This window comes from Acinonyx jubatus, chromosome B3, assembly GCF_027475565.1.
Source record: "Acinonyx jubatus isolate Ajub_Pintada_27869175 chromosome B3, VMU_Ajub_asm_v1.0, whole genome shotgun sequence".
Classification (NCBI taxonomy): domain Eukaryota; kingdom Metazoa; phylum Chordata; class Mammalia; order Carnivora; family Felidae; genus Acinonyx; species Acinonyx jubatus.
The window spans coordinates 27,493,825-27,510,571 of NC_069386.1; the positions used below are offsets into that span (position 1 = coordinate 27,493,825).

General features: G+C 41.0%; 1 protein-coding gene across 3 annotated transcripts in view; it reads left to right on the forward strand.

The window, feature by feature from the left end:
* The first annotated feature begins 559 nt into the window (after positions 1 to 559).
* The window catches only part of NIPA1 (NIPA magnesium transporter 1), a 90,527-nt gene continuing 74,339 nt past the window's right edge, over positions 560 to 16,747 (forward strand). For all 3 annotated transcript variants that reach the window (XR_008299027.1, XR_008299028.1, XM_027067858.2), the window contains exon 1: positions 560 to 789. Coding sequence is in view for 1 of the 3 variants with exons in the window: in XM_027067858.2 (XP_026923659.1) it covers positions 627 to 789 (163 nt within the window). In the remaining 2 variants the exon portion in view is untranslated. The remainder of the gene's footprint in view (positions 790 to 16,747) is intronic.

The following is a 16,747-nucleotide window of genomic DNA, read 5'->3' on the forward strand; positions in this document are numbered from 1 at the left end:
CCCTGCTCCACTGTGGAGGCAGCTTGACTTCACCCGATTCAGCAGTCCCATTTGAGTGTCTACAGCTGAGGCGTCCAGGTTTTAGGACCCACTTGAGATTCCCTGACGGCCTCCGACTAGAAGCTTTGGGATCGTGATCCCAGCAAAGGCGGTGTCGTGCCGACCTCCTTCTGGTCCCAAATAATGCATGGGACACTAAAAAATTATTTATCTCGAATAAAAACTTAAGTGGGCTTCCGGTATTTTCATTTACCAAATCTGGGAACCCTACCTCCACCCACCCATCTACCACTTTATCCCTTTCACACCGCCCCCTCTTACCTCTCCTCACTCTCCTTCCTCATTGTCACTCCCCTCCTCTCTACTCCATCACCCGGCTCCGCGGAACCAGGGCTCCACCCCCACTGGACGAGCCCCAGGGTCCCCCACTGCAACCTCTTCACGCAGACCAAGTTCTCCTCCTCCCCTTTCCCGCCTCCGCGGAACTCGGAATTCTCCCCACACCCACACCCGGTCCGAACCCAACCCTCCACTCCGTCCAGGCCCAGCAGATCCCCGGGTCCACCCCCTCCAGCCCCAGCGCGCGCGGCGCGCAGGCGCAGGCGCGGAGGGCGGGCGCGGGCGGAATGGGGACTGCAGCGGCGGCAGCGGCGGCGGCCGGGGAGGGGGCGCGCAGCCCGAGCCCCGCCGCGGTGTCGCTTGGCCTGGGCGTGGCCGTCGTGTCGAGCCTGGTGAATGGGTCCACGTTCGTGCTGCAAAAAAAGGGCATCGTGCGCGCCAAGCGACGAGGTAGGGCGGGCCGCAAGAGCTGCGCTTTGGGTTAAGGGGGTGAGGATGGAGGGAGCAGCCGCCGGGAGATGAGCAGGGGAGCGGCCGCAAGTTGGGGGTGTTTGGGTCGCTGCTTAGACCCGGCCTAGGGCCAAGGCGGAGCACCTCGGAGGGCAAGCTGCTCGGGCGGGAGTCTCCTCGCCCACCTGAAGCGCAGGCACTGCCGCGGCCCTGCGCCCTAGAAGCGTAACAGCCGCTGCCGCGTCTTGTCCTCTCGCAGTTCCCGAAGCTGTCCGAGAATCAACCGATGCACCCTGAGCCGTGGTAGTTGTGTCTCCCCCACCCTTTTTCTCTTTTCCTAGCGTCTAGAGAGGCTTTGTTCAATTTTACAGGGTTTCACCAGCTGACTTCTTTCTTCCTTCCCAGACCCTCCCACTCCCTCTGCAGCCGCGCAGCCTACCAACCTGCCCTCCGGTTGGAGCCTAGGCGACCCTGTCACCCGCACCCATTCGCTGCTAGGGAAACCTTCCGGTTTATAGTATCCCAAAGTGGTCGGAGTGCAGTGCTTGCCCAGAAGGAGCAACCTCTCGCCTAGACTGTGGCCTCGGCCTAGGGGAGAGCAAGGCCCGCTAATTTGCCTCCCCTAACCCCCTGCAGTGACCACGCCAGTGCAGAAGAAAGAACTAGGCAGGGCCGCGGGGGGTGGAGCGGGGAACAGGTGGGCCAAGAAGGCTCTCACTCGCAGGGTCAAGCAAGAGGTCTGTGCTTCTTTGTAGCTTCTGTTCCTGGGGTCCTTGATTGAGATACTCTGGTTTAGACTTGAGCCATCTGGCTACAAGTGATCTTCAGTGTGGAGAAAACTGAAGGCAGATTTTTCTGAAAAAGCAAAAAATGGGTCAACTGAGTATTCCCCTGGTGGATAAGCCACCAGACCCCACTCCTTAGTAATGTGGAAAGTGAGAGATGTAGCACAGTTCGTTGACAGCGTCTGTGTTAAGAGAACCCTGGGACGATTTACTGAATGCAAGATGTAGCATGCTGTGAGACACAAGAAATGCTGCTCTCAGGAGGACAGAGAATCTTGTGGGTTGTTAGCTGTTATTTTCACAAAAATAGTATTAAGAGTTCTCAGGAAAATGAGACCACCAGGTCAAGGGTTTGAGAATAAGTAAACTTATTTAATAGTGCTGATTCCAGAACACAGGTGAAACTTTCTCAGAGTTTCCTGGATGGAGAGCCAAAAATCCCTTCAGAAAGACTGCAATCTCAAATGAAAATATAAAATCATGGATATTTGTTTAAAGAATTCAACTTAGAAGTGAAAACACGGAACTTTACATAAAATCTGAATAAAACCAAGTATGCTTTCCTTGGGATGCAGACATGTCTCTAAGACACATCTGGCATTGGCCTATTTTTCTGGAAGCACCTATCAATTTGACAGGTTTCAGGGGTGTGTGAAGTGTTCACTGTAACTTAAACATAACACATGTGCCCATTGATAAGATATATGAGAAGGGCACTCCTCCTCTGTAGTGTCCTTCCAAAAACCTACAACCCCAGTCTCACCATAAGAAAAACATCTCACAAACATTGAGGAATATCCTGCAAAATATATGACCAGTCCTCTGCCAAGGTTGTAAAGTCTGAGAGACTATCACAGACAGGAGTCGTCTAAGGACACATAATGATATTAGGTAAAATCTAAGGAAACCTGAATACGGACTTTAGTTAATAAAAACAAACAATTATTGAGTAAAACTAAAATGTGTTTTTTTAGCTCAGCTTATGTGTTTGAGGATATTAGTGAATAAGAAAATTAAAAAAAACACAACCAGAAAAAAACCCACCCATAATTGATGCTGTTATTTATAACTATGTACTATGCCTTTAAATTAATAAAGTGAAAATGTGCTATTTGCTAAGTTCATACTTTCCCACTTACAACCCATTGCTGCAGATTCAGGTTAGCTGGGTTGCTCACCGTGATGGAAGACAGACATATAGTCTTGTTTTGATAAATGTAGTTTTGATTTGTTCAACAGATATTCTTGAAACTTTTATTATGAGGATATGCAGTTTCAGAATCTACTCTCCTTAAAATCTTTTCCCACCTCTGCTAACAAGCAGTAGAGTTGACCATTATGAAATGACTGATATGGGAGAGATAGGAGGAAAGAGGAGGTAGCTAAGAACTAGGAAGTCAAGGTCTTGCATTAAGGGAGACCAGTCAGTTTCTTACACTGTAAAAAACTGTCTCAGTGAAAGTTTCAACTTTATTATTATTATTTTTAATATAATTTATTGTCAAATTAGCTAACATACAGTGTATACACTGTGCTCTTGGCTTCAGGAGTAGATTCCCATGATTCATTGCTTACATGTAACACCCAGTGTTCATCCCAACAAGTGCCCTTCTCAATGCCCATCACCCATTTTCCCCTCTCCCCCGCCCCTCCATCAACCCTCAGTTCTCTCTATTTAAGAGTCTCTTATGGTTTGCCTCCCTCTCTGTTTGAAACAACTTTTCCCCTTTCCTTCCCCCATGGTCTTCTGTCAAGTTTCTCAAATTCCATGTGAGTGAAAACATATGATATCTGTCTTTCTCTGACTGACTTAGTTTACTTAGCTTAATACCCTCCAGTCCATCCACGTTGTTGCAAATGGCAAGATTTCATTCTTTCTCATTGCCAAGTAGTATTTCATTGTATATATAAACCACAATTTCTTTATCCATTCATCTGTTGATGGACATTCGGGTTTTTTCCCATAATTTGGCTATCGTTGATAGCGCTGCTATAAACTTTGGGGTACATATCCCCCTGTGGATCAGCACTCCTGTATCCTTTGGATAAATTCCTAGTAGTGCTATTGCTGGGTGGTAGGGTAATTCTATTTTTAATTTTTTGAGGAACCTCCACACTGTTTTCGAGAATGGCTGCACCAATTTGCATTCCCACCAACAGTGCAAGAGGGTTCCCATTTCTCCACATCCTTGCCAACGTATGTTGTTTCCTGAGTTGTTAATTTTAGCCACTCAGACTGATGTGAGGTGGTATCTCAGTGTAGTTTTGATTTGTATTTCCCTGATGATGAGCGATGTTGAGCATCTTTTCACGTGTCTGTTGGCCATCTGTTGTCGTCTTTGGAAGTGTCTATCCAAAATCTATAAAGAACTTACCAAACTCAACACCCAGAAAACAATCCAGTGAAGAAATGGGCAGTTTCAACTTTAAACAAAGTGCCACATGAGAGCATTGAGTTTTAGCTTCAGGAGAGGCAAGTTTTGGTCACAGCCCTTCTACTGGGGATTTTGGGGCCAAGTTTCCTCTGTTACAGGCTTTCACTCACTCTTGAAGGGACCTTCCCAATAAACAGAGTAACCGGATAGTCCAGGAGCACTTTCCATAACACAAGCTCATGGTGGACTACCTGACTCCTGGGGCACCTCTGAAGGACTCTGTATGAGAAGAGGGCAGGGGGCACAAGGGGCCACAGATCATTTATAGTATGTCTAGTGTCAGAGTCCAGTTAAAGAAAGATTTAAGTGAGAAAAACAAGGTAATTGTGGGGTGTGAAAGCATTTGTGGAAAGCCAGTTACAACTTCAGAATTCTGGCACACGTAGGCAATGATGGCTAGGGAGGTTGATAGCCTGGGGGTGGTATCCTGCCCTGGGACAGGCTTTGTGGAAACAGTCTCAGGAAAGTCATGTGGTTGAATTTGCTGGAAGCTTTGGAAAATTGCATAGTAAGTTACTTTATATAGAACGCCCTAGACCAGGATGAACCAGCAGATCTTTTTAAAATCCCTTTCTTCAAAACCAGGAGATACCACCTTACACACATTAGGATGGCTATTATAAAAATAAAAGAAACAAAAAACAAGACATAAAATAACAGGTATTGGTGAAGGTGTGGAGAAATTGGAACTCTTGTGCATTTTTGATGGGAATGTAAAATGATGCACCTGCTTTGAAAAACAGTATGGCGAGTCTTCAAAAAATTAAACACAGACTTAACCATATGACCCATCAATTCCACTTCTGGGTATATACCCAAAAGAAGTGAAAGAAGGGTCTCAAACAAATATTTGTACACCCATGTTTATAGCAAGAACAAAAGGACATAGCATAAACAAAAGGTGGGAGCAATCCAAATATCCATTGACAGATGAACACATAAGCAAATTGTGGTATATACATTTAATGGAATGTTATTTAGCCTTTTTAGCCTCTTATGATGGTAATTCTAACACATGCTACAACATGGATGAACCTTGAGAACAGTATGCTAAGTGAAATAAGCCTGTTAAAAAAAGATGAACACTGTATAATTTCACTCATATGTGGTACTTCGTCAAATTCACAGACACGGAAAGTAGGATGGTGGTTGCAGGGACTGCAAGAAGCAGGGAATGGAGAGTTAGTGTTTAACGAGTACAGTGTTTGTTTGAGAAGATAAAAAGGTTCTGGAGATCAGTGGTGGTAATAGGTGTACAACAATGTGAATGTACTTAATGTCATAGAATTGTACACTTAAAAGTGTTTAAAATGATAAATTTTATGTTTATTTTACCATAATAAAAATCCTTTCCAGGTTTCATAGTCTCTTTCCTGAGGAGTATAGTCTAAAACTGTAGTCATACTGTTAAGACACTGGAAAGGTGAGTGAGTTGTGTTGTGAGCATGGAACCTGGGATTCAGGCATTCTGCCTGCTGTCCCAAGCCTTCTGTACATTGTTTCTGAAGCACGTGCATTCCCTGGCTGTGGGATGTATGTGTTCTTTCTCGTTGCTTCTCCTGCCATCTCCAGGCACACTTAGGTGCCTCCACATCCACAGAGAAGACAGATACACATTGTCTTCATCCCTGCAGTGGTCTGCGATTAGTTTCTGCTGTTTCTGTGAACCCTCCAGACCCTGACAGATGGGGTCAGTTTCCTCCCCCATGCATTTCCTTGGCGCTGGTCCTCAACCCCCTTCTGCCTCTGAAACCCATGGGATGATGGCCTGTTTACTTGTCTGTTCCCCTGGATCTCGGCTTATCAAGGCAGGGCACAGCTCCTGTCCACTTGGGAGGCATGTGATGGATACTCAGTAATGCTAACTGGCCACGTATAACTTGAGTGAGGAAGGTAAAACTGGACCTTATATTTTATGAAAAGACTTCAGAGCTTTCTTCAAGGTACTTAAAGCTCACGTCATTTACCTGTGGCCTCTACTAAGTAAATGAAGCCAGAGTTACTGCTACATCTGAACATCTACACCTATCTGATCTCTGTCTAGTCCTGAAGAGAGATCATTGTTGATAAGGAACATGGTGAGAATAGCTCTGAAGCCTGTACCTGGTTTAACTGATACTGTTTCCATAAGAAGAGAAGATAAAGGAGGCTACTAATAGAAAACCCATGGTGTCCCAGACTCATGTATCTATCAGTTTGCTGAGCCCCCCTCTCTTCTGTCTTTTCCTCCCTCCTTTTCTGCTTTCCTCCTTCCCTCCCTTTCTCCATCTCTCCATATAGTCTCTTCACATGTGGCTACCTTGGGCTTCCTTACTCCATGGTCTCATGGGTAAGTCAGATCCCTTACATGGTGGGTAGCTTCCCTTAGACCAGATCTTCCAAGGATGATGGTGGGAGCTGTGTGGATATTTGTGGCCTGATCTCAGAAGTTTTGCAGTGCCACTTCTGCCACATTTTATTGGCTTACTCAGGGCCAACCCAGGTTCAGTGTGGGAGGGGAATGCATAAGGGCATAGATCCCCTGAGGCATGCACCTGATGTGGAACTGCTGGTATCAGGATTTTAACCCAGCTCATGCTCATTATGAAGATCATCTATTTTGCCCTGGTCCCTGTAGGGAAGGTAAGAGGGAAGATAGATTTACCTACAGATAAGGCTTAAGTGTGAAATTTACTTTGTAATCTGATACTGTGTTATTATAACTGTGAATAATACCCAAAGACTTTAAGGCAAATAAAAATTTATTCTCATTTTCATACAATGTAAGTGAAATAACCCTTGGTCTTAATTGGATTGCTGTTGAACAGAATATATTTTTTCCTCAAAAATATTTGTATAGTATAAAATGTTATTTATATTTTCAGTCCAATTAAGTCCGTAATGAGTAAACAGTCATTTAAAAAATTTTGGGGGTGCATGAGTGGCTCAGTCAGTTAAGCATCTGACTCTTGATTTCAGCTCAGGTCATGATCTCACGGTTCATGAGTTCAAGCCCTGCATGGGGCTCCATGCTAACTGTGCAGAACCTGCTTGGGATTCTTTTTCTCTCCCTCTCTCTCTGCTCCTCCCCTCCTTGCTCTTGCGCATGCTCTCTCTCTCTCTCAAAATAAATAAACTTTAAAAAAAGTTGGGGGGAGGGTGCCTGGATGGCTCAGTCATTTGAGCATCTTACTCTTGATTTTGCCTCAGGCCATGATCTCACAGTTCATGAGATTGAGCCCCATATCTGGCTCCATGCTGACAGCACAAACCCTGCTTGGGATTCTCTCTCTCCCTTTCCCTCTGCCCCTGCCCTGCTTGCACGTATGTGTGAGGTCTCAAAATAAATAAGTAAACATTAAAAAAAAAACCTTTTTTAACCATGATGGACTAGAAAAGATCACTTTTCACATTAAATAGGTAATGGGGATTAAGGAGTACACTTGTTGTGATGAGCACTGGGTGATGTATGAGATCATGACCTGAGCCAAAATCAAGAGTTGGTCACTTAACTGACTGAGTCACCCAGGTGCCCCTAAAAGTGATGTTTTTATAAACTGTATACATACACAAGTATGTATTATACATACGTATATATATAGCCAAAAAGATTTCTAGGAATATCATATCGATTTCCATGCTCATATTTAAATGTAGAGGAAATATAAATATATATTCCCAAAATTTGTTTTCCACAATTTTGGCTTCTCTCTGCTATAGTTGCATTCTACTAGTCATGACTGAGAGCTCATTATCATAGATTGTTCTGTTCACATAAACAGAGCACACTAGTACAGCTATAAATATCTGGCATCTACCTGTCATGAAAGCAAGAATCAGTCACCTTGGCTTCTCTGCCCTCAGGGTGGGTTGGGGGCAGCCTCCATCTCTGTGAGGAAAAAAATGGGAGAGAAAGCTCTGCAGTTACAGCAAGGAGGAAGTGGATGCTCTTTCAGGGCAGAAACCATCCTTTGGGAGACTTTTTAAGTCTTCGTATTCACTAAGGATTGTTTACATGATGATTCTAGTAAATACTTGATAGATGGACACAGTAAGAAAATAGAATACAAGTATTGCATTGAGCTTTCTGGGGTAGTATGATGAGGAAGGAGAATGTGTTAATATATACCAGATTCATTTTCCTCTTGAAACACAATGTCATTTCCTGAAGAAACTGAGAAACTACCATAGCAGTTATGGCATTATGGTCACCATTGTGTGGGCTAACCTAGAAGTTTATGTATTGCTTATAAACTGTTTCTTTTTTAAAAACATTAGAGTATAATTACATAGAATAAGCTGCACAAATCTTAAAGGTACAGTTTGATGAGTTTAGGGTTAGGGTTAGGTTAGGGTTATTTGACAAATAAATATACGTGTGTATCTAACACCCTAGTAAAGAAATTGATTATTGCTGTAGCCCTAGAATGTTCCCTCATGTCTTTTTTATATTCTGTGCTCCCCACACCACAGCAGAGTACCCAATCTTCTGATACCTATCTGCATAGAATGAATTAGTTTTGCCTATTTTTGAACTTCATGTAAGTGGAATTATATAGTATGTACTTTCTTACGTCTATTTTTTTTTTTTTTGGCTCAGCATGGTTGAAGATTCATTATGCTATTATCAATAGTACATTTATTATATTGCTGAATAGTGTTCCATTGTTTGAATATACCATAATTTGCTCATTCATTCTCTTGTTGATGAACATTTTGGTTGTTTCCAAAGTTTTGCAGTTTGAATAAAGGTGCAATGACAAGTCTCATATAATTCTTTTTAAAACATAATGTTTTCATTTCTTTCGTGTAAATACCTTGGAATAATAGTGCTGGATCATATAGTAGGTATATAAGTAAATTTAAGACATTACTAAACATTTTTCCCACTCTAATTGTACCATTTTACATTCTCATTAGCAATATATGAGGGTTTTAGGTGTTCCATATTATCTTCAACATTTAGTGTTGTCATATATTTAAATTTTAACCTTTCTGGTAAGTGTACAGTGGTATCCTGTGATTTTCATTCTCTTTTTCTTGATACCTTATGGTAGTTTCTTTTAATGAGTTTATTGTCCATTTGTATATGTTTTTTAATGAGGTGTCTTTTAAAGAGCTTTGCCTATGTTTTATTGGATTGTGTCTTTTTGTTATTGATTGTTAGTTTGTACGTATATTCTGGATACAAGTCCTTTGTCAGATAAAGGAATTGCAAATCTTTCTCTGTGGCTTGCCTTTTCATTTTCTTAAGGGTGCCTTTGGAAGGACAGAAAATTTTAGTTTTGATGAAGTTTAATTGTGTGTGTGTGTGTGTTCTGTTTTAATTTTAATTTCAGTAACTGAACCTACACTGTTATATTAGTTTCAGGTGTACAATACAGTAATTCAACAATTTCATACATCACTTGGTACTCATCACAAGTGGATTCTTCAATCCCCATCAACTATTCACCCATCCCCCACCTGCCTCCTCTCCAATAAGCATCAGTATGGTCTCTATAATTAAGAGTCTATTTCTTGGGGCACCTGGATAGCTCAGTTGGTTGTGCGTCCGACTTGATCTCATGGTTCGTGAGTTCAAGCCCTGGGTCGGTCTCTGTGCTGACAGCTCAGAGCCTGGAGCCTGCTTTGGATTCTGTGTCTCCCTCTTTCTCTGCCCCTACCCTGCTCGTGCTCTGCCTCTCTTAAAAACAAACATCAAAATTTTTTTTTAAGAGGAGTCTGTTTCTTGTTTTGTCTTTCTCTTTTTTTTCCACTTTGCTTGTTTGTTTTGTTTCTTTAATTCCACATCTGAGTGAAATCATATGGTATTTGTCTTTCTCTGACTGGCTTATTTCACTTAGCATTATACTCTTTTGCTCCATTCATGTTGTTGCAAATGGCAAGATTTCATTCCTTTTGATGGCTGAATAAGACTCCATTGTATATGTGTATATATATATATGACATCTTCTTTATCCATTCATCTATTGATTGACACATGGGCTTTTTCCATATATTGGCTATTGTAAATAGTGCTGCTATAAACATAGGGGTGCATATACCCCTTTGAATTAGTGTTTTTGTATTCTTTGGGTAAATACCTGGTAGTGTGATTGCTGGATCATAGAGCAGTTCTGACTTTTTGAGGAACCTTCATACTGTTTTCTACAGTAGCTGCACTTGTTTGCATTGTCACCAATAGTGCACAAGTGTTCCTTTTTCTCCACATCCTCACCAAACCCTGTTGTTTCTTGTGTTGTTGATTTTAGCCATCCGATGGGTGTAAGGTAATATCTTATTATGGATTTGACTTGCATTTCCCTGATGGTAGGTAAATGATGATTAACATCTTTTCATGTGTCTGTTGGCAATCTGTATGTCTTTGGAGAAATGTCTGTTCATGTCTTCTGCCAATTTTTAAATTGGATTGTTTGCTTTCTGGGTGTTGAGTTTTATAAGTACTTTTTTAAAAAAGATTTTATTTCTGGGGCGCCTGGGTGGCTCAGTCGGTTAAGCGGCCGACTTCGGCTCAGGTCATGATCTCGTGGTCCATGAGTTCAAGCCCCGCGTCGGACTCTGTGCTGACAGCTCAGAGCCTGGAGCCTGTTTCGGATTCTGTGTCTCCCTCTCTCTCTGACCTTCCCCCATTCATGCTCTGTCTCTCTCTGTCTCAAAAATGAATAAACGTTAAAAAAAAAAAAAAAGAAAAAAAAGATTTTATTTTTAAGTAATCTCTACACCCAATATGGGGCTCAAACCCAAAACCCCAAAATCGAGAGTCGCATGGTCTGACTGAGCCAGCCAGGTGCCCAGAGTTTTATAAGTTCTTTATATATTTTGGATAACCCTTTATCAGATATGTCATTTGCAAATATCTTTTCTCATTCCATAGATTGCCTTTTAGTTTTGTTGATTGGTTCCTTTGCTGTGTGGAAACTTTATTTTGATGTAGTCCCAATAGTTTATTTTTGCTTTTGCTTCCCTTTCCACAGAAGACATGTCTAGAAAGAAGTTACGATGGTCCATGTCAAAGAGGATACTTCAATCCAAGGTTCTCTTCTCAGATTTTTATGTTCTCTACTAGGATTTTTATGGTTTCAGGTCTCACATTTAGATCTTTAATACATTTTGAATTTGTTTTTGTGTATGGTGTAAGAAAATGGTCTAGTTTCATTCTTTTGCATGAAGTGTCCAGTTTTCCCATCATCATTTGTTGATAAGACTGTCTTTTCATTAGATATTCCTTCATGCTTTAAGATTAATTGACCATAGGGGCACCTGGGTGGCTCAGGTAAGCCTCTGACTTTGGCTCAGGTCATGATCTCACAGTTTGTGAGTTCGAGCCCCGTGTTGGGCTCTGTGCTGACATCTCAGAGCCTGGAGCCTGCTTTGGATTCTGTGTCTACCTCTCTCTCTGCCCCACCCCTGTTTGCACTCTGTCTCTCTCTGTCTCTCAAAAATGAATAAACGTTTAAAAAAATTTTTTTAAGATTAAGTGACCGTATATTTGTAGGTTTATTTCTGGGTTTTCTATTCTGTTCTCTTGACCTATGTGTCTATCTTACTTCCAGTACGACTGATCGACCATACATTTGTGGGTTCATTTCTGGGTTTTCTATAATATTCTCTTGATCTATATGTCTGTCTTACTGCCAGTACCATACTGTTTTGATTATATTACAGCTTTGTAATGTAACTTGAAATCTGGAATTGTGATACCTTTCAATTTGCTTTTCCTTTTCAAGATTGCTTTGGCTGTTTGGGGTCTTTTGTGGTTCCATACAAATTTTAGGATTGTTTCTTCCAGCTCTGTGAAAAATGCTAGTGATATTTTGATAGGGATTGCATGAAATGTATAGATTGCTTTGGGTAGTATAGACATTTTAACAATATTTCTTCTTCTAATCCATGAGCATGGAATGTCTTTCCATTTCTTTGTGTCGTCTTTAATTTCTTTCATCAGTATTTTATAGTTTTCAGAATACAAGTCTGTAACCTCTTTCATTAGGTTTATGCCTAGGTATCTTCTGTTTTTGGTGCAGTTGTAAATGGGATTGTTCCTTAATTTTTCTTTCTGCTACTTCATTATTGCTGTATAGAAATGCAACAGATTTCTGTATGTTGATTTTGTATCCCACAACTTTACTGAATTTGTGTGTCATTACTAACAATTTTTTTGGTGGAGTCTTTCAGGTTTTCTATATAGAGTATCATGTCATCTTCAAATAGTGCAAGTTTCACTTCTTCCTTGATAATTTGGATCTCTTTATTTCCTACTCTTATTGCTATGGCTAGGACTTCCAATACTATGTTAAATAATAGTGGTGAGAGTGGACATCCCCTCTTATTCTGACCGTAGAGGGAAAACTCTCAATTTTTCCCCATTAAGGATGATATTAGCTGTTGGTTTTTCATAGATGGCCTTTATTATGTTGAGATGTGTTCCCTCTAAACCTACTTTGTTGAGAGTTTTTCTCATGAATGGATGTTATGCTTTGTCAAATGCTTTTCCTCATCTTCTGAAAGGATCATATGGTTCTTATCCTTTCTTTTATTAATGTGATGTATCACATTGATTGATTTGCAAGTATTGAACCACCTTTGCAGCCCAGGAATAAATCCCACTTGATTGTGTTGAAGGATTCTTTTTTTTCTTTTCTTTTCTTTTTTTTTTTTTTTTTTTTTTTGAAGGATTCTTTTAATGTGTTGTTGGATTTGGTTTGCTAGAATTTTGTTGGGGATTTTTGCATCATGTGAACATCCAGGATGTTGGTCTCTTTTTCAGTGGTGCCTTTATTTGGTATTAGGGTAATGCTGGACTCATAGAATGAGTTTGGAAGTTTTCCTTCCTTTTTTTTTTTTTCTTGGAATAGTTTGAGAAGAATTGGTATTAACTTTTCTTTCAATGTTTGGTAGAATTTGCCTGTGAAGCTTTCTGGTCTAGGACTTTTGTTTGTTGAGAGTTTTTTGATTACTGATTCAGTTTCTTTGCTGGTTATCAGTCTGCTCAAATTTTCTGTTCCTGTTTTAGTTGGTAGTTTAATAATGTTTCTCACAGTTTATCCATTTCTTCCAGGTTGTCCAATATGTTGGCATATAGTTTTTTGTAACATTCTCTTATAATTGCTGGTATATCTGTGGTGTATCTGTTCAAAAAGAATGTATATTCTGCTGCTTTAGGATGAAATGCTCTGTATGTATCTGTTAAGTCCATCTGCTTTAGTATGTCGTTTAAAGCCATTGTTTCCTTGATCTTTTGCTTAGATGGTCTGTCCATTGCTGTAGGTGTGGTGTTAAAGCCCCCTACTATTATTATATTATCAATGAGTTTTTTTATGGTTGTGATTAATTGATTTATATATTTGGATTATCTAAGTTGAGGGCATAAATACTTATTGTTAAATCTTTTTTGATAGACCCTTTTATTTTGCAGTACCCTTCATCTCTCATTACATTCTTTGTTTTAAAATCTAGTTTGTCTAAGTATGGCTGTTCCAGTTTTATTTTAATGTCTGTTAGCATGATTAATCATTCTCCATCCCCTCACTTTCAATCTGGAGGTTTCTTTGGGTCTAAAATATGTCTCTTGTAAGAAGCACATTGATGGAGCTTTTTTAAAAATCCATTCTGATGCCCATTATCTTTTTATTGGAGCATTTAGTCCATTTACATTCAGAATAATTATCGATAAATATGAATATAGTGCTATTGTATTACCTGTAAAGTCAATGTTCCTGTAGATTGTCTCTGTTTTTTTCTAGTGTTTGTTGTTTTTGGTTTCTCTTTCCCATTGGAAGGGTCTCCTTTAATATTTCTTACAGAGCTAGTTTAGTATTCCTGAACTCCTTTTTTGTTTATCTTGGCAACTCTTTATCTCTCCTATTCTGAATGACAGCCTTGCTGGATAAAGGATTCCTGGGTGCATATTTTTCCCATTTAGCACATTGAATACCTCTTGGACTTGAATGCCTGTTTCCTTTCCCAGGTTAGGGAAGTTCTCAGCTATAATTTGTTCAAATAAACCTTCTGTCCCTTTTTCCTGCTCTTCTTCTTTTGGAACTCCTAAGATACTGATATTATTGCACTTTATTTTGTCATTGAGTTCCCTAAATCTACCTTCATGATCTGATAGTTTTCTTCTTTTTTCTTTTCAGCTTCATTATTTTCCATAATTTTCTATTTATTCATTCATTCATTCATTCATTCATTTTTTAATGCTCATTTACTTTTGAGAGAGAAAGAGAGAGAGCATGAGCAGAGAGGGGAAGAGAGAGGGAGACAGAAAATCCCAAGCAGGCTCCATCCACACTGTGCACTGAACCTGATGCAGGGCTCAAGCACAAACTGTGAGATTATGACCTGAGCTGAAATCAATAGTTGGATGCTTACCTGACTGAGCCACCCAGGTACCCCTTTAATTTTTATCTTCTATGTCATTTACTCTCTCCTCTGCTTCTTCAATCCTTATTGTGACTGTATCCAGTTGTGTCTCAGTTATAACATTTTTAATTTCAGCCTAATTAGTTTTTCAGTCTTTGATCTGTGCAGGAAGGGTTTCTCTGGTTTTCACTACCCAGCTGGTATTCTTATGACTATTGTTCTAAATTCTTGTTCAGATATCTTGCTTATATCAGTTTTGAGTAAATCCCTGGCTGTGACTTCTTCTTGGTATTTCTTTTGGGGAGAATTCTTCCATCTTGTCATTTTGGCTATGTTTCTGTCTTTTACATATTATGAAAGCTTGTATGTTTCCTGCTCCTGAGAGTAATGCTATATTAAGAAGAGGTCATGCACTGTCCAGGGCCAGGTACTTCAGAAGTGTTTCTGGTGTATGCTGTGTGCACTTTGCTGTTGTGTTTTGGCTGCTCTTTCCCACAGGTCAGTCCTCTGGAGAGTTTCTCCTTGCTTGCAGTGGGGAGTGTTTGGACCTTTAATTAGGTGTGCTTTGTTTGTTTGTTAAAATAAACCTGAATAATAATAATACGTCTGAATGAGAAAAAGAGAAAAGAAAAAGAAAAAAAGCAAACAACCCCATAAGCCTGATTTCAAAGAAACAGAAAAAACAAAAAGCCTGGGCCAAAAAAAGAGAAAAGGAAATGAAAAAACAAACAACTATAAGCCTACTTCCAAAGCGGGGAGGAAAAAAAGCCTAGTCCTATTTCCACCTGATCTGAAGCTGACATTTTGGAGCACTCTGTGATCAATAGAGTTGTGACTGCAGGTAGCCTGTGATGGTTGGTCCCCTGGGGGAGAGGCCCACTACACTGGGTCACAGTCACACCTGCCCTAGTAAAGATGTATCTGCAGGGCATGGCGGGGGGGGGGGGGGGCGGTGTGGAGTGGCAGAGTAAGGGTTTGGGGTAAGTGGCTCCAGCCTCCACTGTGGGTGCTGTGTTGCTCACTGAAGTCTGTCCATGCTGGTTTGTAGTGAGAAAGTGGCATCACCCTGCTCTCTGGTCTCCGGAGTGGAGACCTGGCACCTACTAACAGGAATCTCTCACAGATTGAAGAATTTCCCTCTTGTGTTCCTGGCTTCTGTCAGATTCCTGCTCTCACCCTGTCTGTGACAAGGCTGTTGGCATGCCTAGGGCCACAGTTCTCCTGTATTTTGTCTCTGGCCTGTGACTGGGATTCAGAAATCCAAATCTTAAAGGACCCTTGCAGGGTGTGGAACTGCTTCCCTCCCACAGAGGAGAGACTTGCCATGGTGCATCTGGTGCTGTTTTGTCCCAGCAAAGCAGTTGTATGGCTGCACTCGTGCTTAGAGTTTATTGTGAAACAGTGAAAAGCAGCAACCAGGTTATCTACTCTGTGTGAGCTTCTGTCCCTTGCTGTTGAACAGTTACTCAATGGCGACCATCAGTCTTTTGTCCTTGGAGAGGCAGTATACCCTGTTCCAAATGTACTCCAGGAAGGGGAATGTTCTCTCCCAGTGCAGCCCAGGGATTCCCTACACCATGCTCTTTGCTCCAAGGCCTCTGCCCTCCTTCTCCCCAGGAACTCCACTGCACTCACCATCTCGACTCTGCTGAATGGTGTAGACTTCTAAAAGCTCAGAATTTGAGCTCTGCTGCTTGTAAAAACTTGTGATCCATCCTCCTGATCCCCAGTCAGTGGTTTTGGGGAAGTGTTTTTCTTACACAAACCCAACACATTGCTATCTCTCCCCCTCTCTCTTTGTCTCTCTCTCATCTCTTTGCAAAAAGGCTCTCTTTCCTCTGTGGCGGCTTTTCTCTCCCCTAATTTATGTCTCTGCACCTTGTACCTACCACAGTCTCTCCCTCTAATTGTGCATATTGTTCTTTTCACCCTCAGATCGATTTCCTAGGTGTTCAGAATGATTTGTTGTTAATCTAGCTGTGTTTGAGGGACGAGGCAAGCCCAGGATCCCCCTCCTACTCCACCATCTTAACTCTCTCCTCAGCTGTCTTCTTTGTTATTATATAGTGTCCTTTCTTGTCTCTTGTTACACTTTTTGTTTTTAAGTCTATTTTGTCTGATAATGGTATTGCTTCACACACTTTCTTTTGACATCCATTTGCATGACAGATGATTCTCCATTCCTTCACTTTTTTTTTTAAGTTTATTTACTTATTTTTTGAGAGAGACAGAGACAGCATAAGCAAGGGAGAGGCAGGGAGAGGCAGAGAGAGGCATATATATATATGAAGAGGCATATATATATATATATACATATATGTATATATATATATGACATATACCATATTAAGTTGATTGTCGTTTAAGTTTGAACCCATTCTTTACTCTTCTCTC